The sequence below is a fragment of the Copidosoma floridanum genome, unplaced genomic scaffold (assembly GCF_036245765.1).
Source record: "Copidosoma floridanum isolate Cflo_tuat_1 unplaced genomic scaffold, Cflo_Japanese_pri ptg000030l, whole genome shotgun sequence".
In the NCBI taxonomy this organism is placed as follows: Eukaryota; Metazoa; Arthropoda; class Insecta; order Hymenoptera; family Encyrtidae; genus Copidosoma; species Copidosoma floridanum.
The window spans coordinates 10149372-10171445 of NW_028321907.1; the positions used below are offsets into that span (position 1 = coordinate 10149372).

The 22074-nt window shown below is 36.5% G+C and overlaps 2 protein-coding genes across 4 annotated transcripts; both read right to left on the bottom strand.

Annotated features, from left to right (window-relative positions):
- Window positions 1-3193: 3193 nt before the first annotated feature.
- Window positions 3194-8652, bottom strand: Bcat (Branched chain amino acid transaminase). Of its 2 annotated transcripts, none has more exons than XM_014353684.2 (7): window positions 8301-8652; window positions 7174-7281; window positions 6878-7087; window positions 6137-6367; window positions 4630-4939; window positions 4398-4552; window positions 3194-4069 (listed from the first exon to the last, which is right to left on the bottom strand). In XM_014353684.2, the coding sequence occupies exons 1-7, from the start codon at window positions 8319-8321 to the stop codon at window positions 3881-3883; spliced, it is 1224 nt and encodes a 407-aa protein (XP_014209170.2). In that variant the 5' UTR covers window positions 8322-8652; the 3' UTR covers window positions 3194-3880. The 2 variants fall into 2 exon arrangements, with proteins under 2 accessions (XP_014209170.2, XP_089452575.1); XM_089596449.1 differs by lacking the exon at window positions 8301-8652 and adding an exon at window positions 7357-7441.
- Window positions 8653-11535: 2883 nt separating this feature from the next.
- Window positions 11536-22074, bottom strand: LOC106639880 (uncharacterized). 2 transcript variants are annotated; one of them, XM_014353688.3, is made up of 6 exons: window positions 22006-22074; window positions 14740-15026; window positions 14425-14666; window positions 14103-14318; window positions 13849-14033; window positions 11536-13779 (listed from the first exon to the last, which is right to left on the bottom strand). In XM_014353688.3, the coding sequence occupies exons 2-6, from the start codon at window positions 14964-14966 to the stop codon at window positions 13366-13368; spliced, it is 1284 nt and encodes a 427-aa protein (XP_014209174.2). In that variant the 5' UTR covers window positions 14967-15026; window positions 22006-22074; the 3' UTR covers window positions 11536-13365. The 2 variants fall into 2 exon arrangements, with proteins under 2 accessions (XP_014209174.2, XP_014209173.2); XM_014353687.3 differs by lacking the exon at window positions 22006-22074 and adding an exon at window positions 19024-19338.

Consider the following 22074-nt stretch of genomic DNA (forward strand, 5'->3'; position numbering starts at 1 on the left):
ATCTGTCATACCGACGATTAAACCGACTGTCGGTATGACTAACAACGACAGTGAATACACTTACCGACTAGCCGTTCTGACATGAGGTAAGAGAGAGATCTGTAAGTCGAGCGAGTCAGCCAACCGTCGGTACAGCGACAAAAATATTGGCCCTGCTGTACCGACAGTTGACTGACCCTACCTTCACGCTCTCTCAGCTGCTTGCATACTCATTCCAGTATACGGTATACTAAAGTATATGCTCTAAGGTGTAAGATATACGTGAAGTTATGTGTAGTAATTACAGTAATCACTACTAAGTATGGTCGATTTTATAAGCCATATAAGGTAAGTAAAATATTTATAATTTTAGAGGTCAACTTTGGGGTAAAAAATAGACTGTAAACTTGCCGCAAGTAGCAATAAAAATGTCAATTATTTAGCGTTCATTTATCAGATTATTTGCGGCCGGTTTATAATTAATAAAGTGACTTTACTGTAAACAGCAATAATTGTTTGGATCAGCGCCATCTAGCGGTCTTTATTTTTTGGCCAAAAGTGGCTCCTAAAATTCTGCATCTGAGCAATCAGGATTGGAGCCATTTAATCAATTAGAAACCAGCCGCAACTCATGATGAAGCTATAAAATAAAAAAATAACGATACGTGTGTTTTTGGCGGCAAGTTAACAATTATCTTTTGCTCGAAAATTTATCTTCAAAGGTATAAATACATAGGAGGTCGATTTTTTGGTAGAAAATAGATTGTTAACTTGCCGCCAAAAACACATGTATCAATATTTTTTCATTTTATAGCTTCATCATTAGTTGCGGCTGGTTTATAAGTAATTAAATGGCTCTAGGGCTAAGATGCCTAAAGCTCTCCTTCAGAATTTCAGAAGCAATTTTTGGCCAAAAAAATCACTACCGCTAGATGGCGCTGATCCAAAATAATTATTACTTCTTATATTAGAGCCGTTTAATCAATTATAAACCAGCCGCAACGAATCTTATAGATATATAATAAAAAGTTAACATTTTTTGTGCTACTTGCGGCAAGTTTACAATATGTCTTTTACCTGTAAATAGACCCTGAAAAGTGTAAATATTCCACTTATCTTATACGGCTCATAAAATCTACCATATTTACAAAATTAAAATACTTTAGACCTTTAATCATTAACTCGCGGAAGCACTGCCCTTTAACTTTCTAGTTTAAATAAACAGCTAACTTATATAATATGTACATGCCAAGATTTGTGTTACAGAAATCTTGAACAATGATTAAATAGTTACGTAAAGTATTAAGTCCAAAAGAGACAACTGAAGAAAAAAAGTTTAAAAAAGAAGTTCAGTTGCACAGGAAGAGTCTCCTAAAAATGGAGCATTGGATCTCACTTAATTTAGATTGCTTTACAATTTATCTTTTACCTAAAAATCGACCTCCAAAACAATCAATATTCTACTTATCTTATATGGCTCATAAAATCGACAATATTTATAAAATTACAATACTCTTGACCTTTTACCATTAACTAATGAAAGAACAGCCCTTTAACTTTATAGTTCCAATAAACAGTTAACTTATATAATATGTACATAACAAAATTTGTGTTACAGAAATCGTAAATCACGATCAAATATACACGTAAATTAATCAGTCGAAAAGAGACAACTGAAGAAAAAAGGTCTTAAAAAGAAGCAGCCACACGAAGAGTCTCCTAGGAATGGAGCATCGGATCTCACTAATTGAAAAATACATTTATTACAGAGATGTAAATTTTTAGTGTTATAAGTAAACAAAGAACCCAACCTTCTGTGATCAAGTGAGATCCAATGCTCCATTCTTGTATGAGACTTTTCGTGTGACTGTGCTTCTTTTTCAGGCCTTTTTTCTTCGGTTGTCTCTTTAATGGACTGATTAATTTGTGCTTACATGAGTTAATGGTAAAAAGCCAAGAGTATTGTAATTTTGTAAATATTGTCGATTTTATGAGCCATATAAGATATGTAGAATATTGATGTAGAAACTTGCCGCATGTAGCATTAAAAATGTTAACTATTTATCGTCTATTTATAAGATTATTTGCGGCTGGTTTATAATTGATTAAACGGCTCTAATATAAGAAGTAATAATTATTTTGGATCAGCGCCATCTAGCGGTAGTGATTTTTTTGGCCAAAAATTGCTTCTGAAATTCTGAAGGAGAGCTTTAGGCAGCTTAGCCCTAGAGCCATTTAATTACTTATAAACCAGCCGCAACTCATGATGAAGCTATAAAATGAAAAAATAACGATACGTGTGTTTTTGGCGGCAAGTTAACAATTATCTTTTGCTCGAAAATCTATCTTCAAAAGTAAAAATACATAGGAGGTCGATTTTTTGATAGAAAATAGATTGTTAACTTGCCGCCAAAAACACACGTATTGTTATTTTTTTTTTTTATAGCTTTATCATGAGTTGCGGCTGGTTTATAATTGACTAAATGGCTCTAATCCTGATTGCTCAGATGCAGAATTTTAGGAGCCACTTTTGGCCAAAAAACAAATACCGCTAGATGGCGCTAATAAAAATAATTATTGCTATTTACAGTAAAGTCACTTTATTAATTATAAACCGGCCGCAAATAATAAAATAAATAGACGATAAATAGTTGACATTTTTTATGCTACTTGCGGCAAGTTTACAATCTATCTTTTATTCGAAAATCGACCTCCACCTTCAAAAGTATAGATATTCTACTTATATGGTTTAATGAAATCGACCATATGGCACTACTTTGAAGTGATTACTACAATTACTACACATAATTTCACATATATCTTACACAGTGCTCTCTTTGCCAGAATGATAAAATCAGAGGTAACCAGATTGTAAACCATCAGCGTCATTGTAAAAACGGAATTGTGAGATTTATTTCACGTCTAAAACTAAACCAGTGCCAATTTGAAAATCAAAACATTTGGCAATGTATGTGTGTACTTGAAATAACAATAAAAAAGGACAATAAACAGGAGTGTCTCGATATACATAATTTCTTATTATTTGTTGTGTCTCGCATGCGAAATTACTTGACACAAGGGGAAAAAACTACTTCTCGATCATGAGAATTTTCTGAATATCACTAGCAAAAGTTACTAGATTACAGGGGAGGCTAGTGACTTTCTTCAAAAGAAGGGTACTTTTTAGTTCGAAATCAGCCACGCGATAAAATACTTTGGATATGAAACAAAATAATTTATTCAACACTTTATACACTCAACTTTTGACACACTATGGATTGCAACACAATCTATAACTATTGGATTGATATTCTTAGAAAAATTTGTTTAAACTCTCTGCAAAAACTTGAATCAATCAAATTTCGTTTGAATCATGTATACTTTAATGAAAAATATCAATGAATAGATTCACATATTCAAGACGCAGATAAACTTATTTTAAAAAGTAAACGCAGTGAATCTTAAGATCACAGTTTTGTATTGACTATTACACTCACAAAAGTCATACAAACTTACAACTACAGTTTTTTATGTGCACTGACGCACGACATAATGTATGAGCTCGCTTGTATGTACAATTTTTTAATGCTTAAAAAATTACTGTATACACACACACGCACACAAACGCATGCAACAAGATTCTTTCAATGAGAACCAGATGATCTCTTGTAAAGGCATCTTTCATGCTAAATCTTTTTCTTATTTTTCAAAATTAACTTTTATGTTTCAAATGCCACACGAGCACTTGGACTCATGAGCTGATGATCGGAACTATGAAAAAAAAAAAAAAAAAAAAAAAATCATTTCATCATCATCAATTTAGACGATTCACCCATCCAACGGCAATCTCCGTGCAATGAGTGAGATGCAAATCTCAAAAGTAGTTTGCACAGTTTGCCCATTACTCAATAGCAGTAGCCCATGGATGCTCGACGTAGCCGTACTGAATGTCGGACAGCGTCTTGAGGAAAGTTTGGTAGACGGGCTGCTCGTGATTTACCGTCGGTATATGCAAACCCTGACCCAAGTACTCGATGTACGAGACCGGGCTGACTATACACGCCGTCCCGGCGCCAAAAAATTCCAGCAGCTGCAAAATAATCATTTTGTTATTATTATTATTATTTTTAATCTATTCTCCGTACAGTTTTTAGATTCATACAATAACAACTGACGCGATGTCATACCAAAGTTAAATTAAACCGTCTCTTTATTAGATAAGCAGAAAAGATAATTCAACTTCCCCTTATCGGAAGGGCATCAAAGTTTATCAATTGGCGCTCCGCGACATTACCGTTTTTTTCGCAATAATATGAAACAAGAATATACTCGGGATGATTGTGCATATCTCGCGTCATTATAGATACGTAGGTGTTTACCCATCATTCGTTTCAATAAATCGTAAAAAAAGCGCTTACCCGATTTTCCGATAACATCTGACAAATTTCTGTCATCGTAATGACCCTTTCCGTAACTTTAAACTGATTCCATTCTCTGGACAGTGCCAGGATTGATTTCCTCGTTATTCCAGGCAAAATGAGGCCATTCAGTGGTGGTGTTATCAGTTCCTTCTCTGCAATACAAACGAGCTTTATTATTTCACATTTCTGTGCGGACTAGATGAACTGAAAAAAAAAAAAAAACTCTCACCTCCGTGCTCGTTGACGCAGAAGACAAAGACGTTCATGGCACCAGCCTCGGTGATCTGGTCGTTCTCACCATACAGCCACAAGACCTGCTGCAAGCCCTTCTCGGTGGCCTCCTTGTGCACTTGGACCGTTGGACCGTAGTTGCTGCCCATTTTACGGTCACCGCAGCCGCCGGGCCAAGCTCTGGTGTAACGCGGATCGGCCAGCAGCGACACGCCCTGATTCAGTTTGTGTTTCTCGAAGTAAGAGCTCACCGGGCTCAGGATCACGTACAGCATGGCTGAGTCTGATGTCGCCACTCCCAGGGTGGGCTTTAAAGGTTTTTGCAAGAGAAAACCGTTAGATTGGTCGGCGAGTATTTTTCATCGGTATATTTAAATTTTTTTTTTTATTTCATAAGTTTACGAAGCGAATCTAATGATGTTTTTTCCATCCGAGCACTACGCGATGTTAAGCGATTTAGTGTGGATTGTAAAAAACATTGGCTATAGTTCAGTAGCGAGTCATGAACTTTTGGCGTTTGTATGCTTTTGTAAATTTTCATTTCTATGGTAAACTAATGCATCGTCTAAAAAAAAAAAGAAAAAAAAAAAAACAGGGGTACCGAGATCTTTTCGAGCTTGCGATCCACTCAGACGAAGGAAAATTTAGTAAGCGTGGAAATCTTTGCGGGTGCCTTCATTTTTTTTTGTCCCACGTCGTTATACGTTATTATATCAAGTAAGATTTAGTTAAGCTTGCGATTTTATAAGGAATTTTTTTCATTGGAGTATCCATTTGGAGCTGTTACTCAGAAAAAACGAAGGAGAAAGAAAGGAGAGCGCGTGGCGTGAAAATGGCGTATGTATGCGCTGTTGTTTGTCGGTCCATTTGAAGAATAATAACGTAACCGACCGATAAGTCGAACCGTGATACACAACAGCCCCGTTGGCTTTCTTTGTTTCAAGTGTTTTGCTTCGATGATTATTCCACAACGTAACACCCTGAATACCTAATGACGTTACATTTTACAATCAACAATAATATTATTTACCATTAATACACAAATGTGGCATGCACGAGTGCTATTGATTATCAGTGTAAGGCCTCGTGTTTAACTTTTTTCTTTTTGCTCATACATAAAAGTCCATACGTCACCGACTGATCCATTGAGCCTCCTCAGATTCATGCATGTTTTTATATGTATGTGACGTGTGATAAAAGGGAGCTTTTACACATTGAATGTACGCGCGCACGAGTATCACGCCACGAATTCTCACATTGTATTATCAGTGGTATTGAGAAATGTATAGATAGATTGTAACGAAGAACGGAGGCGGTGTAAGCAAGTGGATGGGTCTTACGGGGGGGAGGAAACGCCACCGATCGTCGGTTCAAGAGACAATGACGACGATGACATAAGCATACGCGCGAATATCGGATCATCTAGAACTCTATGGAAGGAGTGGAGAGGAAAAATCAGAGCGGGGCTTTTTTCTATATTCGCAAGTATACTTGGGCATGCTTACGTCGATGCCTATCAGCGTGGGTCGAATGTACAGGCTCGAGCCTTCGGCGTGGGGCACCCACTCTTGGTCTATACTAACTAGCCTGTTTATACATTTGATGAGCTCGTCGCCATTGAAAGTCGGCAGGCCGGACCTCTGTGCCGATGTGTTCATTCGCTCCATATTCATGTCGAGCCTGAAAACGCGGATTTTGCCATCAATGCCTCGATATGCTTTTGTTCCTTCGAACAGCTGAAAACAATGCACCTTATGTTAGTTAGATCATTCAAATATTTGTCGAGTTGTTAAGTTCGGCTTAGCTGAATACCGATTTTAAATGCTAATACGTTTTTTTTTGCAAAAGATTTGTCAGAGTTTTAGATTCCAAGGTTTGGAAAAAAAAGTTTTACGCTATATCGTGTACTATTCCGTTTTTTGTCATATCGAATAATTACGTACTCAAGTGTAATTTGGAAGAAATTTCGTGTACACATGACTCATAATGCAAACAAGGCTAATAAGATATTGTCGTACGATATTTCAAATATTTTTTCATCCAAAGTTACTTGTGAGGTAAAACTGATACCACACATGCGAGTGAGATGAAAAAATATGATTAAGTACGAGATATTTTTTCTATCCTTGATGTAGTTGGTTCACGGTATCTTTGCTGCTTAGATATATATGTATTTTTTTTTCGCTCTTATACGTTTGGACTTTGAAAGACTGAGCTCAACTTTAACTTGCACATTAAATATTTACCTCGATGGCATAGTGCAAAACTTTGGCAGCTGGATGCAAAACGAGATTCTCAAACGGCGTGATCTCGGGCATTTGCCAGCCACCCAGAGCCTCGTGGTAAAACACTTTGAGCATGTGATCTGTGAAGTATTTACCAAAGGCCAAATCACTCACGTTTGGCTTTGGTTGCAACTGATGAGGTGCCGCAAACCGCACAGACAGATCTGCATACTGCGAAATATAAATATTTACTCGATTAGTCACAAGTCTGGCATATATATTGTTTCAACCTATCAATATATTCCATGGCGTCTCACCTTGAATGTTCTTTCTGTCTGAGCAATTTCTTCGTCTTTGATTTTCAAAAACGAACTCCATCGCACGTTTGGTTGCAACTGATTTAGAAGACCTCTGTAGGACAAGAGCTGCAAACAAAACAAAGTCCTTCATTAAAATCTTTCCAAAACACTAAGTAGTTGCTTCAAACTTCCTGAACTCACCCTTATATTGACATAACGAGTCATTGTTTGGGAAAAACTAGCCCACGAGTTTGTACCAAAAACGAATTGACACAGTCATTCCGGTATTTCAATTTTAATCTATCGGCTCTTATCTCCCAATGACACCAAAAGAACCCGATAAGAAAGCCAGATCAGTGTATAAACATGATTAATGTGGTCGAGCCTACCAGAAATTTTATACACCCTTATCAGTCACAATTGTGTACACGTGCGTTAGTAAGTACAACAACAATAAAGAGTCGAGGAAACGAAAAATAATAATAATAAAAGACTTTTAACAAAAAAAAAAAAAAAAAAAAAAAAAAAAAAAGCAATGGATAGAAAACCTATGTAAACGGCATGATTTGCAATGATCATTTACGGCGATTGCGTATACCAAGCGAATTCGCACGCTTATGTTAAACATGAGATCCGATTAAAATACCAAATGCGAAGAAGTTATGTTAAGTATTCTTGAAAGAAAAAAAAAAAAAAAAAAAATACATCGCAAGACAGTGAGGAAAGAAAAGGGTTGCGTAAGAAGTCGAAAACGAAAACTTACGTATGTGCTCTTGAATCACGTATTTACGCGCAAAGAGTGCAGTACGATCATTGTATAATTGAACGAGGGAAACACCCATGAGTATACGCTCTGTTTCATTGAAAACAAACGTCAACCGGAGTATGTTTGTTTACTATACCTTCGCGATGTCTGCACAGTTGCACACACGTGTTTACGCTCAGGTGAGGTTAGACGAAAGCTCGCGCGCGCTCGAGTCCTTTCATATTTGAAAATTCGAACGCAATGTTCCAAAGTCCCGAGATCGAGCTTTCGGAAATGAATCTCAATTGCTAAGCACGATATCTTTGGTGCTATGTATGTAATGGAATAGGACCCAATATCCCTTTTATTAAATAATATTTGCTTTGTTGTTTGTTCTTACCTTGCGCCTCAACTGGACCATTTTTGCGATTGTTTTCTCCTTTCAATGCGAGTCCAAGTAACTCGTGTGTAAGTATCCACACGATACAACAAATTCCTTCTTTTTGAAAGATCCTTGGCTACGCAAAAGAGTGTGTATAAACAATCGGTAAGCCAGTCCTATGCACCGGTTAATCCTTTTTCCGCTATACAAACACTTTGAACCTTCTCTGACTTTGTACACCGCGCACAATTAACAATTAACTCGAGTGTATATGAAGGGTTTCGTTAAACAATCCACAAAACAGCCGACAAAATCCTTAGAATCATGGATACGTCGAGCCCAACTGTATGGACTAGTTAAAAAAAAAAAAAAAAAAAATCCCTTGTCACGCGATCAAGGCACTGAACCGTTTGATCATTGGCAAATCAATCGAGCGTCGAAACCAGTAGGCACTTTTTTTTTTTTTTTTTTTTTTTTTGTCAACCCGATCGCGAGTGTATGCTTTACGGAGCAGAGGAGCAGCGCCGGGTAACGCGGTAGTCGTGCAAAGAACGCAAGCTTCGCGAATGAGGAGCGCACCGTCGAACGCCCCGGCCTGATATCCATTACTTATCAGTCGTGTATGTATAACAAAACAGTACCACAGCCTACCGGTGGAGGGTGGGGGGTGGGAGGAAAAAAAAGCTTCCTCCCTCCGTTGCGAATAACGTTGTTACTATTCCCTTTCCTTGTCGTTTGGCTGTTTTTTTTTTTTTTTCTTCTTCTTTGTTTTAACAAAGGCGCGCGTGCGTCTGGTTGCAGAAAAGGAGGCTCGTTCGCGAGAACAGAGATGCCGGCTGACCCCGGGGGCTTGACCCCAAATGGAGAGAGTGGGGGGAATAAAAGATACGCGAGGGTATATCATGTTATGTGTTATCTTTCATCCGAAGAGCTAGAAAATGGAAAAGAAGGAAGAATCGGGGAAGAAGGTCGCGAGAGGAGGATTCGTAACTATGTATACCTTTGATGGTATTTCTGATCATACTCGTTGTTATAATTACCATTTTTTCCTTCCTCTACCCTTGTAAATGTACGTGGCCCAATTGACGCACGTTCAAACGGAAATTTTTGATTTGCATCGGATTTTCCAGCGAACTCCCTTTATACTATACACCACTACTCGTCTCAAAGTGGGATTTCCTTTACTACTGCGTGGGAAATAATGGGCGAGGGTGTAAACTTGTAGATCACGTATTTTGTAGGTACACGTGCGATCTGGAACATTCTTAAATTTACTAACTTTGGCGCGTGGTGTACCTATACATACTATTGTAATTATTTTATTTTAACGTGCACGTGTATACGTACTCTGTTTTGAATATCTTTGAAATCGTATCAACTTCGTAGTAGTAGAGAAAAACATGTTATTTGATAAACCATCTACATGTATTTCGACATTGATTGCCATCACGAGACACAAAGTGCTTCTCTCGATTGTTACATTTTTGATGAAAAGATTCTACAGTATACCATGTCAAATCTGAGTTCAATCGTACATCTCAATCAATTGATCAAATTTGAAAACTCGATTGCGACAGAATCGATTATACACGCTTTTATTGTAAAACAATAGGACACCATCGCCTCGATCGCTCATGTGAGGATCGTTTATTTTATGAGCTGTCCCACTTTGTGCTATGAAAAAAATATACTGAAGATACTTCTAACAAACGTAATAGCGCCTAAAACGCTATTTAATTCATGTGTCGCTAAAAGCGATTGATTGAAAAAAAAAGTAACTCGAAACTCGCGTGTTAGCATCACGTGCACCTGTAAAATTTCATAGCCCAATCTGTTGCATTGACCAATAATTCAATAATTGTAGCAGATGAGAAAAAATTTGGCAAAAGTATCACATCCGTGCTATCAATTGATAAGAATCCAACCCACCAAAAGAGTACCAACCCACCCAAGCAGGAACTATACGACATGAGCATAAATTATTATCGTACGAAACAGCAGGCAGATGTCGGTTCATGCAAACACCAAAAAAAAGAAGAACAGCACGTGTGGCTTTCTTCTGAAATTAACTTTTTTTTTTTTTTTTTTCTTTTCCTCGTGCGACTGATCACGATCGTGTGTATAATGATGTATGCTTGTCTTATCTACATTATTCCACTGTACATCGCCTATGAAAAACATATACCTTGTACCCAACGAATATTTGCCACCGTTGACAAACTACGGAGTTATTGGTATACCGTGAACTCTTTTAATATTCTGTACTCTGCTCATAATGTATGACGTATCGATGCACGCATGAATATACGGGTGTAATATCCCGATGTTTTAGCCAACAATATTTTCGTCTTTCGTGCAAGTAGCGAGAATTTATTGTATTTATATTACGTTTCACACGCTCATCGTGTTTACACGGCAAGAATCGTACGATTTCCGATAAGGCGTTTACTTGTGCTTTTTTTTTTTTTCTTCTTATTTTACGAAACTCCGGTTATTGCTGTACACAGATGTTACGTTGGTCGCAAGACTCTGTTTGCTCGGTACTACCGATTTTTTTGAGTCAATCAGGTTCGATGGTGGATCGCGTTCTGGCAAAGTGACGTCGACTTCCAATGATTCGACCCTCGCGTCTTGTTTTTAGCACAATGTACATAGGTTCCGTCGATGCATCGTCATTTCAAACGTGCGAGAATGTAATAATACGATCGAGGTACCGGCAACTGCACAAATATCGCTCAATGTTATGATAAATTTTTTTTTCCCCTTTCTTACTCTCAAAACTCTTATCGCGCGATCGTACGAGTTTTTTTTTTTTTTTTTTTTTTTTTTTAATCCAAGTCCAACAATACGGATGGTGAATTTGAAAATATTCATGTTTATGCGGGTGCTTTTGAAAACATTCCTCCTTTTTTTTGGAGGGGGGGGGGAAATTAACATTTAGTGTTTACCGAATATTAAGGAGTGTTCGCAGGAAAACAAAGATAGATACGTGCGTGCGCGAATTTAAAAGTTGATGTAACTTTATTTTGATGCTTTTTACCAGCGTTTTATTTTATTTTGCACATTGCGAAAGTTACCACGGTATTATAAATCACGGAAACAATTACAGCTGATGCTATAAATTTTTCTGATTATTTATTTAACGGGTATCAAGTGCTTTTTTTCGTCAATTTATACGCACTTGACGTAACTTGAGTAAAAAAAAAAAAAAACACAGAAGCTGATAAATCATGCAATAAAAATCAATCATGGGTTATTTACGACGTAATAATCATAGTTTATTGAATCAATAAAAAATTATAATACATAATATCTTTTTGATCAAAAACTATATTTACAATTGATCATTTTGTGTTTAGTAATAAAATCAAACGGTTGAAAATAAAAATAAAATACAGAAAATCTTTAAATTTTAACGCAACGTATACATCATCATTATAATCCATAAAGTATGTAATATTTGGTAGCAATGCGAAAAAAGCTATAACGTATTTCGTCATTAAAATTTCAAAATTGGTCATTTCACCTCTATATACTATGAACATTTAAACGCCAATAAATTATACATATTCCTCGGTTTTTATAACCTATTTCCAAATGACACGATCGTATTATTATTATTATTATTATTATTATTATCATTATTATTATTACTATTCTGTGTTATACGTATAGTGCACGTAAAGTGCGAAAGAGGCCTTATAACTTATGCTATCATATACATGCTTGGCATATTTGGGACAAAAGTTCACATGAAACTAATAAACTTGCGATATATTTGTTTTGAAAATCTGAGTGTTTTCAACATTTGGTAAGTTTACGTATCAATAAAATCTATGATTGGTTTATTTACATTGTTTTCACGTTATACAAAAACTTATCGAATAACCGAGCGTCGTTTTACGTATTTCGAAAAATACTTGCGCATTCATGTAATTTGGACTGGGAAACGCACTTTCGTCGTTGTACTTTGAAAGAGACGTACAAATTTAAAAAAATCTCCATCTAGCATGTCTTGCTAAGTCTGCACGATTTTTAACTATTGATTAAATACTACGTTTAAAATAAATTATACTAATACGCGATAAGTGAAATCATTTTTAAATAAATCATAAAATATTACAGGCCATTTCGTTTTTCAGTCTTATCTTGTTAATTTTTACTTGTAATTTGTTTTTCTTTTCGCACGAATTTACAAATCAGCCGAGTATTTTTAATCATTTGATTATCTGAACAATTACCACATTTGGCACATTGAAATTGTTAAATTCTGGACGTTTTTTGTTTTTGTTTTTGTTTTTGACAAACGATCAAGTAAAAAATTTGACGGTCTCGACAAAGCACTAAAGTGCCGTACGAACATTCATAATCAATTGTTCAAACAATCACCTACAGGGTATATCGATATCGAATATAACTATCACTTTGCCTTGTAACAATCTACATATAGAGTTACAAGAATCTTTGCTATACGAGAGTGTTTGATTATCGCACGTAGCACATCGAGATAAAATTTTTCCACTCATCTTTACGAAAAACTAACGAAATTACAAAAAGATATTCCTCCTGGTTTTTGTTATTCTACTGTGATACACAGGATCTATGTATGTATATATGTACCGTGTACGCTATAAATCTAGTCGCGATCGAAAAATCGAATCGCTCGGTAATAATAACGTGAAAAATTTCCTCGAAAACAACTCGAGTTGTTGAGTGCCGATAAAACTTGTCGATTATTTTATACCTTGAGTATTTTTTTTTTTTGTTTATTCTTATTCCTTTTTGTTATTCTTTTCTTTAAATCACAGCATTTGGAAGGATGGATTTTTCTGCAAATGTCGCTTTGCGTTTTTTTGATTTTCCATTCGATGATTCTCAAAAGTGTTAATATCAATCCCGGGATGAGACACACACGCACGCGCAATCATTATTTGGGAGCATATTACAAGTCAAATACACTTGACGAACGAAGTAGTGATTTCGTCGCAAGTTACCACTTTTTTTTTTTTTTTTCGACTAGGTTTGGTACAGTATCATTAGCGTGTAATGTGCAAACAGTACAAGCCATAAAAAATGAATGGCTTCACTCCGTTGGGTTGTCCGCGTTGTTGGCGTTCTCCTCGTTAATGGTAGTCAAGGATCTACTACTGTTGACCAAAGCGTTCCTCTCGTGGGCGGGCTGTCCCCCCAAATCCCCGGCCAGACTCCTCTCGAGGTACTGCAGGTTCTGCTCCATCCTGTACTGGCTCTCCAGAATGTCCTTCTGGTGGTCCACGTTGACAAAGTGCTTCTCGTAGCCGCAGTACGCGTCGTCGTTCATCTTCGTCCAGTAGCGAGACGTGGTGGGCGAAGCGTCGGGCGAACTGTCCGAAAAGTCACCGAGGGTCCCGAACATGGGTGAATTCGCCGAGTAGGACAGCGACGGGTAAAGGATAGACCCTGGCGCCGACCACGTCGTCAAGAAGAACCGATGGTTCGGATTGTTGCACCTGCCGCTCTGAAACACCAACGTCGATCTTGGCACTCGGAAAAAAAAAAACAACCGCAAATATATCTCGTCGCTCACCATGTTGTAATGGGACGTCAGTGCCACTTCGGACAGTCGCGATTTAACCCTACTCGGCTGGAAGACGCAGAGAAGCGTCCAGATCGGCAAGAAGTACTTGAAAATGATGATCACCGTCAGCAGCGTGCTGTAGTACAGCTGGACGTGGTTGTAGATGCCGCTGCACCCGTTTTCGTCTTTGCCCACTGGAGAAACAAAACAAAAAAGCAATGTCACTCTGACCATAGGTAACAGACATTATAACGCGCACTCACTCAGAATCATGACCGCGTCGAAGACGACCGAGACGGCGGCTGATACTTCGTAGACGACCGCGATGAACCACAAGTCTCTGGTCCGCGACGAGGAGGAGGGAACCATCAGGGCCGATATAACCAGCTGTCTGTTGCTGTGGGTGACGTAGAGGGCGACCATCGCGAATAATTGAACCGCTATGAAATCGGCGCTAGACAGCATCAGCCAGTAAGGTCCTGCGGTTAGGAGGAAATAAAAGCCGATGCATCGCGTATATACTATATATATATATATATACACATTATGTCCAAAAGCGAGAAATTCTCGTCATCTATGACTTACTGAAGCAGACCGTCCACGTTCCGCTGATGTCGACCATGCCCATCAACGCTATGGTGATGCAGTACAGCGCGTACAGACAGAGCACGGGGTTGATCACGTGGTGCACTACGCCGTCCCTGTGCCGCGATCTGGCCGCCATTGACCAGTAAAAGTGGCAAATGAAGATGAACTGGTAGAGCTTCAAGACGTTCGTGGCAAAGTGTAGCTGGGGATACCGGATCCCGAATATGAAAGTGGCAGCGCTGAAATTTCACAATGACGATCGTACGTTGCTGCTTTTGTCGTCTAATCGATTAAAATGATAATAATAGTTACCAGACGATGCATTCTATGGCCGTTATGTAGAATATGGCGTACTGGTGTATCTGCAGGTGCTTGTAGCTGTGGTACTTGACGATCTTCAGTACGACGAATATGAGGGTGACGACGCTCAGAATGACCAGTACGCTGATCCGGCCGCACGCCACTTCGTCGTACAGGTCCAGGCATCCCTTGTTCAATACATCCAGTGTATTGTTGTCGAACTTGTGACTTCGTACCATCGTGCTTTCCTTGATCTCCGTTGAGTCCAACGACTATCTATCGAGTATATCGATGCTCATCTGCAACGGAAGGGAAAAAAAAAGAAGAAATTTCAGTTGCGGTAGTTACCACGCAAAAAGACATATCTGTATGTAGTTTATAAATTAATGAGTATACGTGCTCTCAATTTGGTTATTAGGTAAATTCGATTATTTATGTGGGTTGCGGCAATGGCCCACATTTAATAATCGGATTGAGACATTTTTCATGTATTATCCGCCAACTATTGATTGTTTTTTTTTTCCGATACAAGACAACACACAATAACTACTGTTTGTTGAAAAATAATGAATTTGCGTTTTCCAAAAATCGCAAGTGCCAGGGAACGAGTTTGTTTTGCGTAAAGTGCGTGAATTTGAAAAATCGAGCACTTGATGCACTACTTTCACTCTGAGAGTTTTCCATCGAGTTTTACTTTCGATTTAAATACATTATACATATACGTACAATCGGTAGTACACATTTTCACGGCTCACAGAGTTTCACATTTAATGCCGTACGCGCCCATCCCCCGAGTGCTCGTATCAATTGATTTCCCTGCAAACCGACACTTGAGAGGGCAGAACAAAATCACAGATATATTTTGTAAATATAATTGTAAATTTTCGCGTAATAAAGAAGCTTGCCATCAGTCAACTTTGCATGAGCCACACAACCGGGACATCACGCAGGGGTATTACGGCCGCGTATAGAGTTCACACAGGTATACACGTACAAGCGACGGAATTCAATTATCCGCGACTCTGCTCTCGTTTCCCTCCTTCTCTCCTCCCGAGAAGTGCCTATTATCCATGTATAAATGTAAGCGTGTGTATGTATACGCACACACCAACGCGTGTGTAAATAATATACCTTTGTAACACGTATAGGCGCAGGTGAGCGACGGAGCCATCAAACACACCCACTTCTCCACGCACTCATTTGACGTTGTACAATGCAATCCATCATCGTGTATTGTACTGTATATATATGAGGTTGCACCGTTGGAGATGTCACTTGCGCGTCTAGTCGCGATTGTCATCGAGGCGTTTGGAGACAAAAACGGGGATCACGGTTTTATTGGACGTGCAGCCAAGAGATGCGCCACATCGTCGGGAAAAAGGCGCGCGAGATCGAGCGGTGAAGGGAAATAGAAAGGAAAAAATAGTATGCGCGTAGGTATACACGAAAGGGCCTCCCACGCGAAACGAGACACGGAGACGCATGTGCAGTTGGAGGCTTGTACGGGAGATTCCGCGGAATAACTTTGTTCAGGAAATTGAATTATTTTTTTTTTTTTTTTTTTTTTTTTTTTTTAAGTAGACCTTTCGGGTGCTCGTTGCACGACTTTTTCGAGCTTTTCTTCAAAATAATCCTTTCGACTTTCGAGCTTCATGGTTTTTCATGGTCTGCCACAACAATCGTAGAAAACCTCGTTTCCTCTGAAGCTCAATTTCAATCATGCAATGCCGTATTTTGGAACTTATGGGGTTCACAAAAAATCGTGATCAACGTTTTTTGCTTGGAATTGACCAGGGAAGCTTGGAAAAAAAAAATTTTTTTTACCAAGTTTACAAAGTAGGTACGTGTCATATCTCACCTTATGTTCACGTATATATTTTCCTCAAAGTATTTGTCGAGGTGCACGAAAGAGGGAAGTATATATATTTTTAAAGTATATGTATAACTTTTGGGGGGATCCCCGATTGATCCAAGTTTTCGTGGAATGGCCCACGTACCGGCTTCCCAGTCGAGCTGCATGACTGACTGCTGTATAATAGTATAATACGTACTTATGTCTTTTCTCTGTGTGTTGGTGTACTTGATATGCATTTACGATCATTTAATCAGCATTAACGGGGCGTTTATTGCCATTCAACGATCACGTATACCTTTCAGTCTCACTTTCTCCGCTTCTCCTACCCACCGTTTCTTACAATGTGTATAACATTTTGTGTTTTTTTTTTTTTTTCCCCATGCACTAACATGCATGCAGTGAGTATATTCAAACAAAAGCCGCTTCGTTCTCTCGCACTCTATAGGTCGTGTACTCATCAATTATTCAATACGTTGTAGCTTAGCCATGAAAACATGAAGTTCATACATATATACGTACGTCTGATAAAAATTAATAATTTCTGGATATTAAAAGTATATATTCCAAGGTCTATTTGTATCAGCAAATCATTATGAATATGTTTTTTTTTTTTTGTTTTTTTTTTGTTTTTTTTTTTTTTTGTTTTTTTTCAATATCGATCCCTTTACATAGAGTGATAAATTTCTTATATGGGCATGATAGTTATGTCTGTGAGGAAAATTTCCAATTATTTCGTGAAAATAAAATATTTGTGTTGAATTTCGTATAGCATAAATAACTTTTGTATGTGTTAGCAAAGACTTTTTAATTTTTTTTTAATATCACTCTTTTTAAAAGTGTAATGTTTTACTTATATTAAAAAAAATATTTTTTTCTTTTTAATATTTGCCCTCTGAATTTTTTTTTTAGTTTAAACCACACATCGCAGTGTAAAAGAAAAAACAATGGAGTTAAAAAGAGTCAAAGTATTTGAAAAACTATATCTATGTTTGATTTCAAATGCTCTGGAATAAGTTTTATTTACGCATTATACTGTAAAGAGAAAAAAAATTTTTCTAGTGTTTCACTGCGAATAATCAAGAAAAAAATTTTTTCAATAAAAAAATTGCAGTTGACTCAAGAAACAAATATTTTCTTTTTAAGTGTTAAAAAATTTATTATAAAATCATGCCCATATCTGAGTATGCGAGACAAGATTTCCATGATTTGATTTTAATTTTTTTTCAGTCGTATAACAACTATTGTCATTTTAAACAATACTTTACTGTCCCATAAATACTTGAAATAAATTTATATTAATTGTACATTATAATTGTACATTGTGTGACTTATGATAAATCACAAAAATTATTAAACTCTATGATTAACTATACTATTTAAATTGATAAAATAAATTTAAAATTAAATTGAGTAACATACTTTAGCGTTGAAAATAAATTGTAAACGAAGCACAGGTTATCGATATTGTTGTAAAAAAAAGTGATGAATTAAAAAAAATAGAAATGAGCAACCCTGGAGTTGACTGGTGATCGAAAGACACTAGATGTTCACGGAATGATTAAAAATAAATCGGCTCAGTTCGTAGAAACGCTGCACTAATGACGGCGATTCGCGATAGGTTTAGGTGAATTAAATTTCCGATGCCGACTCTAAAAAAAAAAACAAAAAAAAAAAAAAAAACAACAAAGATACCTAGGGGTAAATGACCCAATTACTGCGCACTGAAATTTTTGATTGTACTAAATTTCTCATTTCTCAATGTTTTTCGATGTAAATTGAACCATTTTTACTTAATCTTTATCTGCAGCATCTTGTGCGATTAAAACGACAAACATTTTTCTGTTAAGTAACTTTTTTTTTTTTTTAAATAATTGTTTTAGTGCTGATATCACTTGCTGGTATTACTGCGCACGGTTATAAAATTAGCACCAGTCGCTGCGCCCCCAATTACTGCGCGGGTATCTCCCATAAGGTTTTCATGCTGAAGCCCTAGACCCAATTGCTGCGCACCAATCACTACGCACGACTACTAAGTTTTTAAGGTTATATTCGTTTAGAGTCACTCAATTAAACAATTATAAATGTCATGATGTAAAGTATGATTCTGGATTGAACGTTATTAATGTCCGTACGTGTTACAATATCCAAGCACCTAAATTTTTCAGTCTGTTTTTCTTATTTTCAGTTACCGTCGAGTGCGCAGTAATTGGGTCATTTACCCCTACTTACAGAGAGAAGCTCGCGTTCAGTATTTCGACATTCGACACCACCAACCCTAATATCTTAAAATACACACACGTACACACACCCAAATGTCTATGCTCCGAAACTCCAAAATGACGCTAATAGCGACGCGTTCCAATAAGGAAACTCATAAATGCTACTCATCCCACGCAATGATAGAGAGAAGAGGATTAAAAATGTACTCTGCAAGTACCTACTTATTTTTCTCCCAAAGATCGTGAAGTCGAGTGAGCTGCATCGCCCGCATGGACATCAGCACCAGCCTAGTTTTACATCTTGCACGATTTATGATGTTTTACGTGAAATTACACACCGGAGGCGCGAAAAACGCAGTTGCGGCGGAGATGGCCAGCCTCCCATGCGTGTGTGTACATGGAGACGAGAGAAAGAAGAAAAAAAAAAAAAAAAAAAATGATAATGAGTACAGAACACACCCCGAACAGCGGCGACGATGCTCGTGCAAGATAATCCTGATAGTATGGCTACGCACCAACTACTGGAGCCGTGGAGCGGTGGTACTGTGGTAGCAGCGTAGAATAGAGTGCACATATTTATTCGTGTACTTATTATGTATGCGCACGACTCTCACGCTCACTTTTACTGTCCTCTCTCTTTTTCTCTTTCCATTTCGTCGTCGCTTCTCTATTGTTTTCTTTTATTTTTATTTTTTCCCCCCTTATTTTTTTTCACTCTTTTGGAGATTTGCCGAGTCGAGACGTCGGGAGTGACATAGTGGGATACTTTTAACTATATACCAATAAATTTAGAGAACAAAAGAAGACCTGAAGTTTCAGTGTGTACCTACTGCTGCTGAAGAAGGCACCTACATGGAAGTGCTCGCCAAAGTTTGAATTTGAGAGATGATAGACGACATGCATGTAAATAACAAATTGGGCTTGAAAAATCTTTGGTAATAACATATATTGGCTTACAAATGTTACAGGCAATTTTTTTTTTTTTTTTTTTTTTTTAAAGTGTTAAACGTTTCAATCAAGACGTTTGAAATATAATCCTTAATTGATAATGACAAAAATAAATCCTGAGTATAGTTATTCAAAACCACTTAACCAATATTTCTAAGCAGAGGCTTCCTACTAGCCATTACTAAAAAAAAAAAAAAAAAAAAACAATTGCAATTTTGCAAATCTGTTTAATCAACAACTTCACGCTTTATAACACTTGCAGTACTATGAAAGAGCTTTAATTTCGGAGATTTGTAGTCGACTAAAAATAACGTTAAGAATTTGCGGTTTTTCTTTTTCAACTTACAAATAAACCATTAATTTTCGAGCAACTTGGTTCCGTTTAAAACATACTTTGAAAACCTGAAACTTACAACACATTGTTTCTCACATAAAAAAAAAAAAAAAAAAAAAAAAAAAAATTCAATGTCGACTCTAATGATAATCATCGAATATTAAGTACATTTATTTATGAATGAATAATTAATAAATAATAGCAAAATACAAAGTAATACTATTAACGTGACATTACCGAATTCTTTAGTTTTCCTCTTACACCTTGGTTAGCTATTAACACACCATTTAAACCTCAAATGATTATTCAAATCGCTTCCTGTGACGAATTTATTACTTTTGTAAGTGCCTATCTTATATTCTTGGTGTCATATCTCTGAAAGTCTAACAAAAATAAATCGGTAAATGTATCTTTCGGAGTCGCTTAATGTAACCAATTCTCACAAACAAATCTGATGTACAAAAATACCCCTAGTCAATATTTCTTATCGATTGTTTTTAATTAAGATTAAAATGTGTCTTTGGCATCGTTGAATACAAAATTATGTAAGGTGTATTTTACACTTAATATGTTTTTAAACGATGTCTTCTCGAAAAAAATGTTATATTAAATATCGATTTAATTTTTGACTCAAAATTTTTTTCAAACGAAGTGAGAATAAATGTTATATTTACAAATTTTTTTTTTTAACTATTATGGAGATGTTCATTATTTCAGTGTCCTCTTTGTCTACTAATACACCTACTCGGTTTTTAGACAACAAAGTACGAGCGTTTGAGTGCCAAACAAAATCGTAATTTCGCCCTATTTTAATTAATTACGTTTTTAAATTTTTATATCCGGTTTACCGAGGTAATTCAAGCATATTTACACAAGCAATTCCACAAAAAAACTTGAGTAAGTAGTTTCTGGAGTAAAATTATTTTTTATCCGAGCAAATCTTTTGAACAAAGACTTTAATCATCTACTTGCAAAGAAAATGTTTTTATCTAATTTTTTCCCCCTAATCGCATAGTTTTTGAAAAATTCAATAAATGGTTAATCTCTTCCAAGCGAAAAAGAAAAAACACGTGACGCGTGACGACTGTGCTCTTTGAGCGGCTTGTTATCGCTTGGATGTTGATACTTGCAACAGATGATTTTATATTTTTAAATATTTTTCATTCGATTAGTTTCAAAGGTGAAATAAAGGACGAGGCCAGTGGTCAGTAGTACGCGTGTACGGCGATGATTAATATTCAATAGTTAATTTCAATAATTAGATGCGTAAATTAATTAGCGATCAATCAAACAAATAAATGCTGATTAGTTATTCACAACGAGATTTGCTTTGACGTTTCGTTAGTGGTCAGTCGTTATATGTTCTTAGCGATATGACTATTATTGAAAATTATTACAAGACGATTTTTTAGTAAAATAATTAAAGTAATCATCGTATCTCGTAGATTGACTAATGAAAAGATAAGCAGTTTTATGTTTGTTGCATAAGATATAAGCTGTTAATAAAATTACAATATTATGCTTTGAACTGTTTTTTTTTTTTTTTTTTATATTAAGACTGTCCCAAAAATTTCATAATTTGAATTCAATAAATATGGCAAACCACACGCAATCGTTAAACATCAGGCTTCCCTCTTTTAATTTGTCCGGCAATTTTATTCGTTTTGTCGGAGTCGCATGTTTTAAAAGGAAGTAACACAATAAATATCTTAAGAAACTTACAATAACACACTTTGATCATGAATTAACGTTATTCATATGATTTGAATAATATTTCATGTCACCTCAAAATTTGCCAAATGAGGACGTGACACATTTAAATATCAAAGATATCAAGTGATAAAAAAAAAAAAAAAGGAATCCTTTAACCAAGTATTTATAGATTGAAATAAATTAAAATGCGAAAAAACATATATTCTCACCTCATAACAGAAGAGAAGGCCTTTCCGAAAGGATTACAGAGAGACTGACTGAAGGAATAAGACGGACAG

Bases quoted from the DNA above. Each gene is read 5' to 3' on its own strand.
- Bcat (XM_089596449.1), bottom strand. From the start codon at position 7,380: ATGACTCGTTATGTCAATATAAGG. The intron at 4,940-6,136 runs GTAAGCATGCCC...AAACCTTTAAAG, and splicing joins CCACGCTGATAGGCATCGAC to CCCACCCTGGGAGTGGCGAC. The intron at 4,070-4,397 runs GTAAGCGCTTTT...ATTATTTTGCAG, and splicing joins AGATGTTATCGGAAAATCGG to CTGCTGGAATTTTTTGGCGC.
- LOC106639880 (XM_014353688.3), bottom strand. From the start codon at position 14,966: ATGGTACGAAGTCACAAGTTCGACAACAATACACTGGATGTATTGAAC. The intron at 14,319-14,424 runs GTAAGTCATAGA...TCCTAACCGCAG, and splicing joins AACGTGGACGGTCTGCTTCA to GACCTTACTGGCTGATGCTG. The intron at 13,780-13,848 runs GTGAGCGACGAG...TTGGTGTTTCAG, and splicing joins TGACGTCCCATTACAACATG to AGCGGCAGGTGCAACAATCC.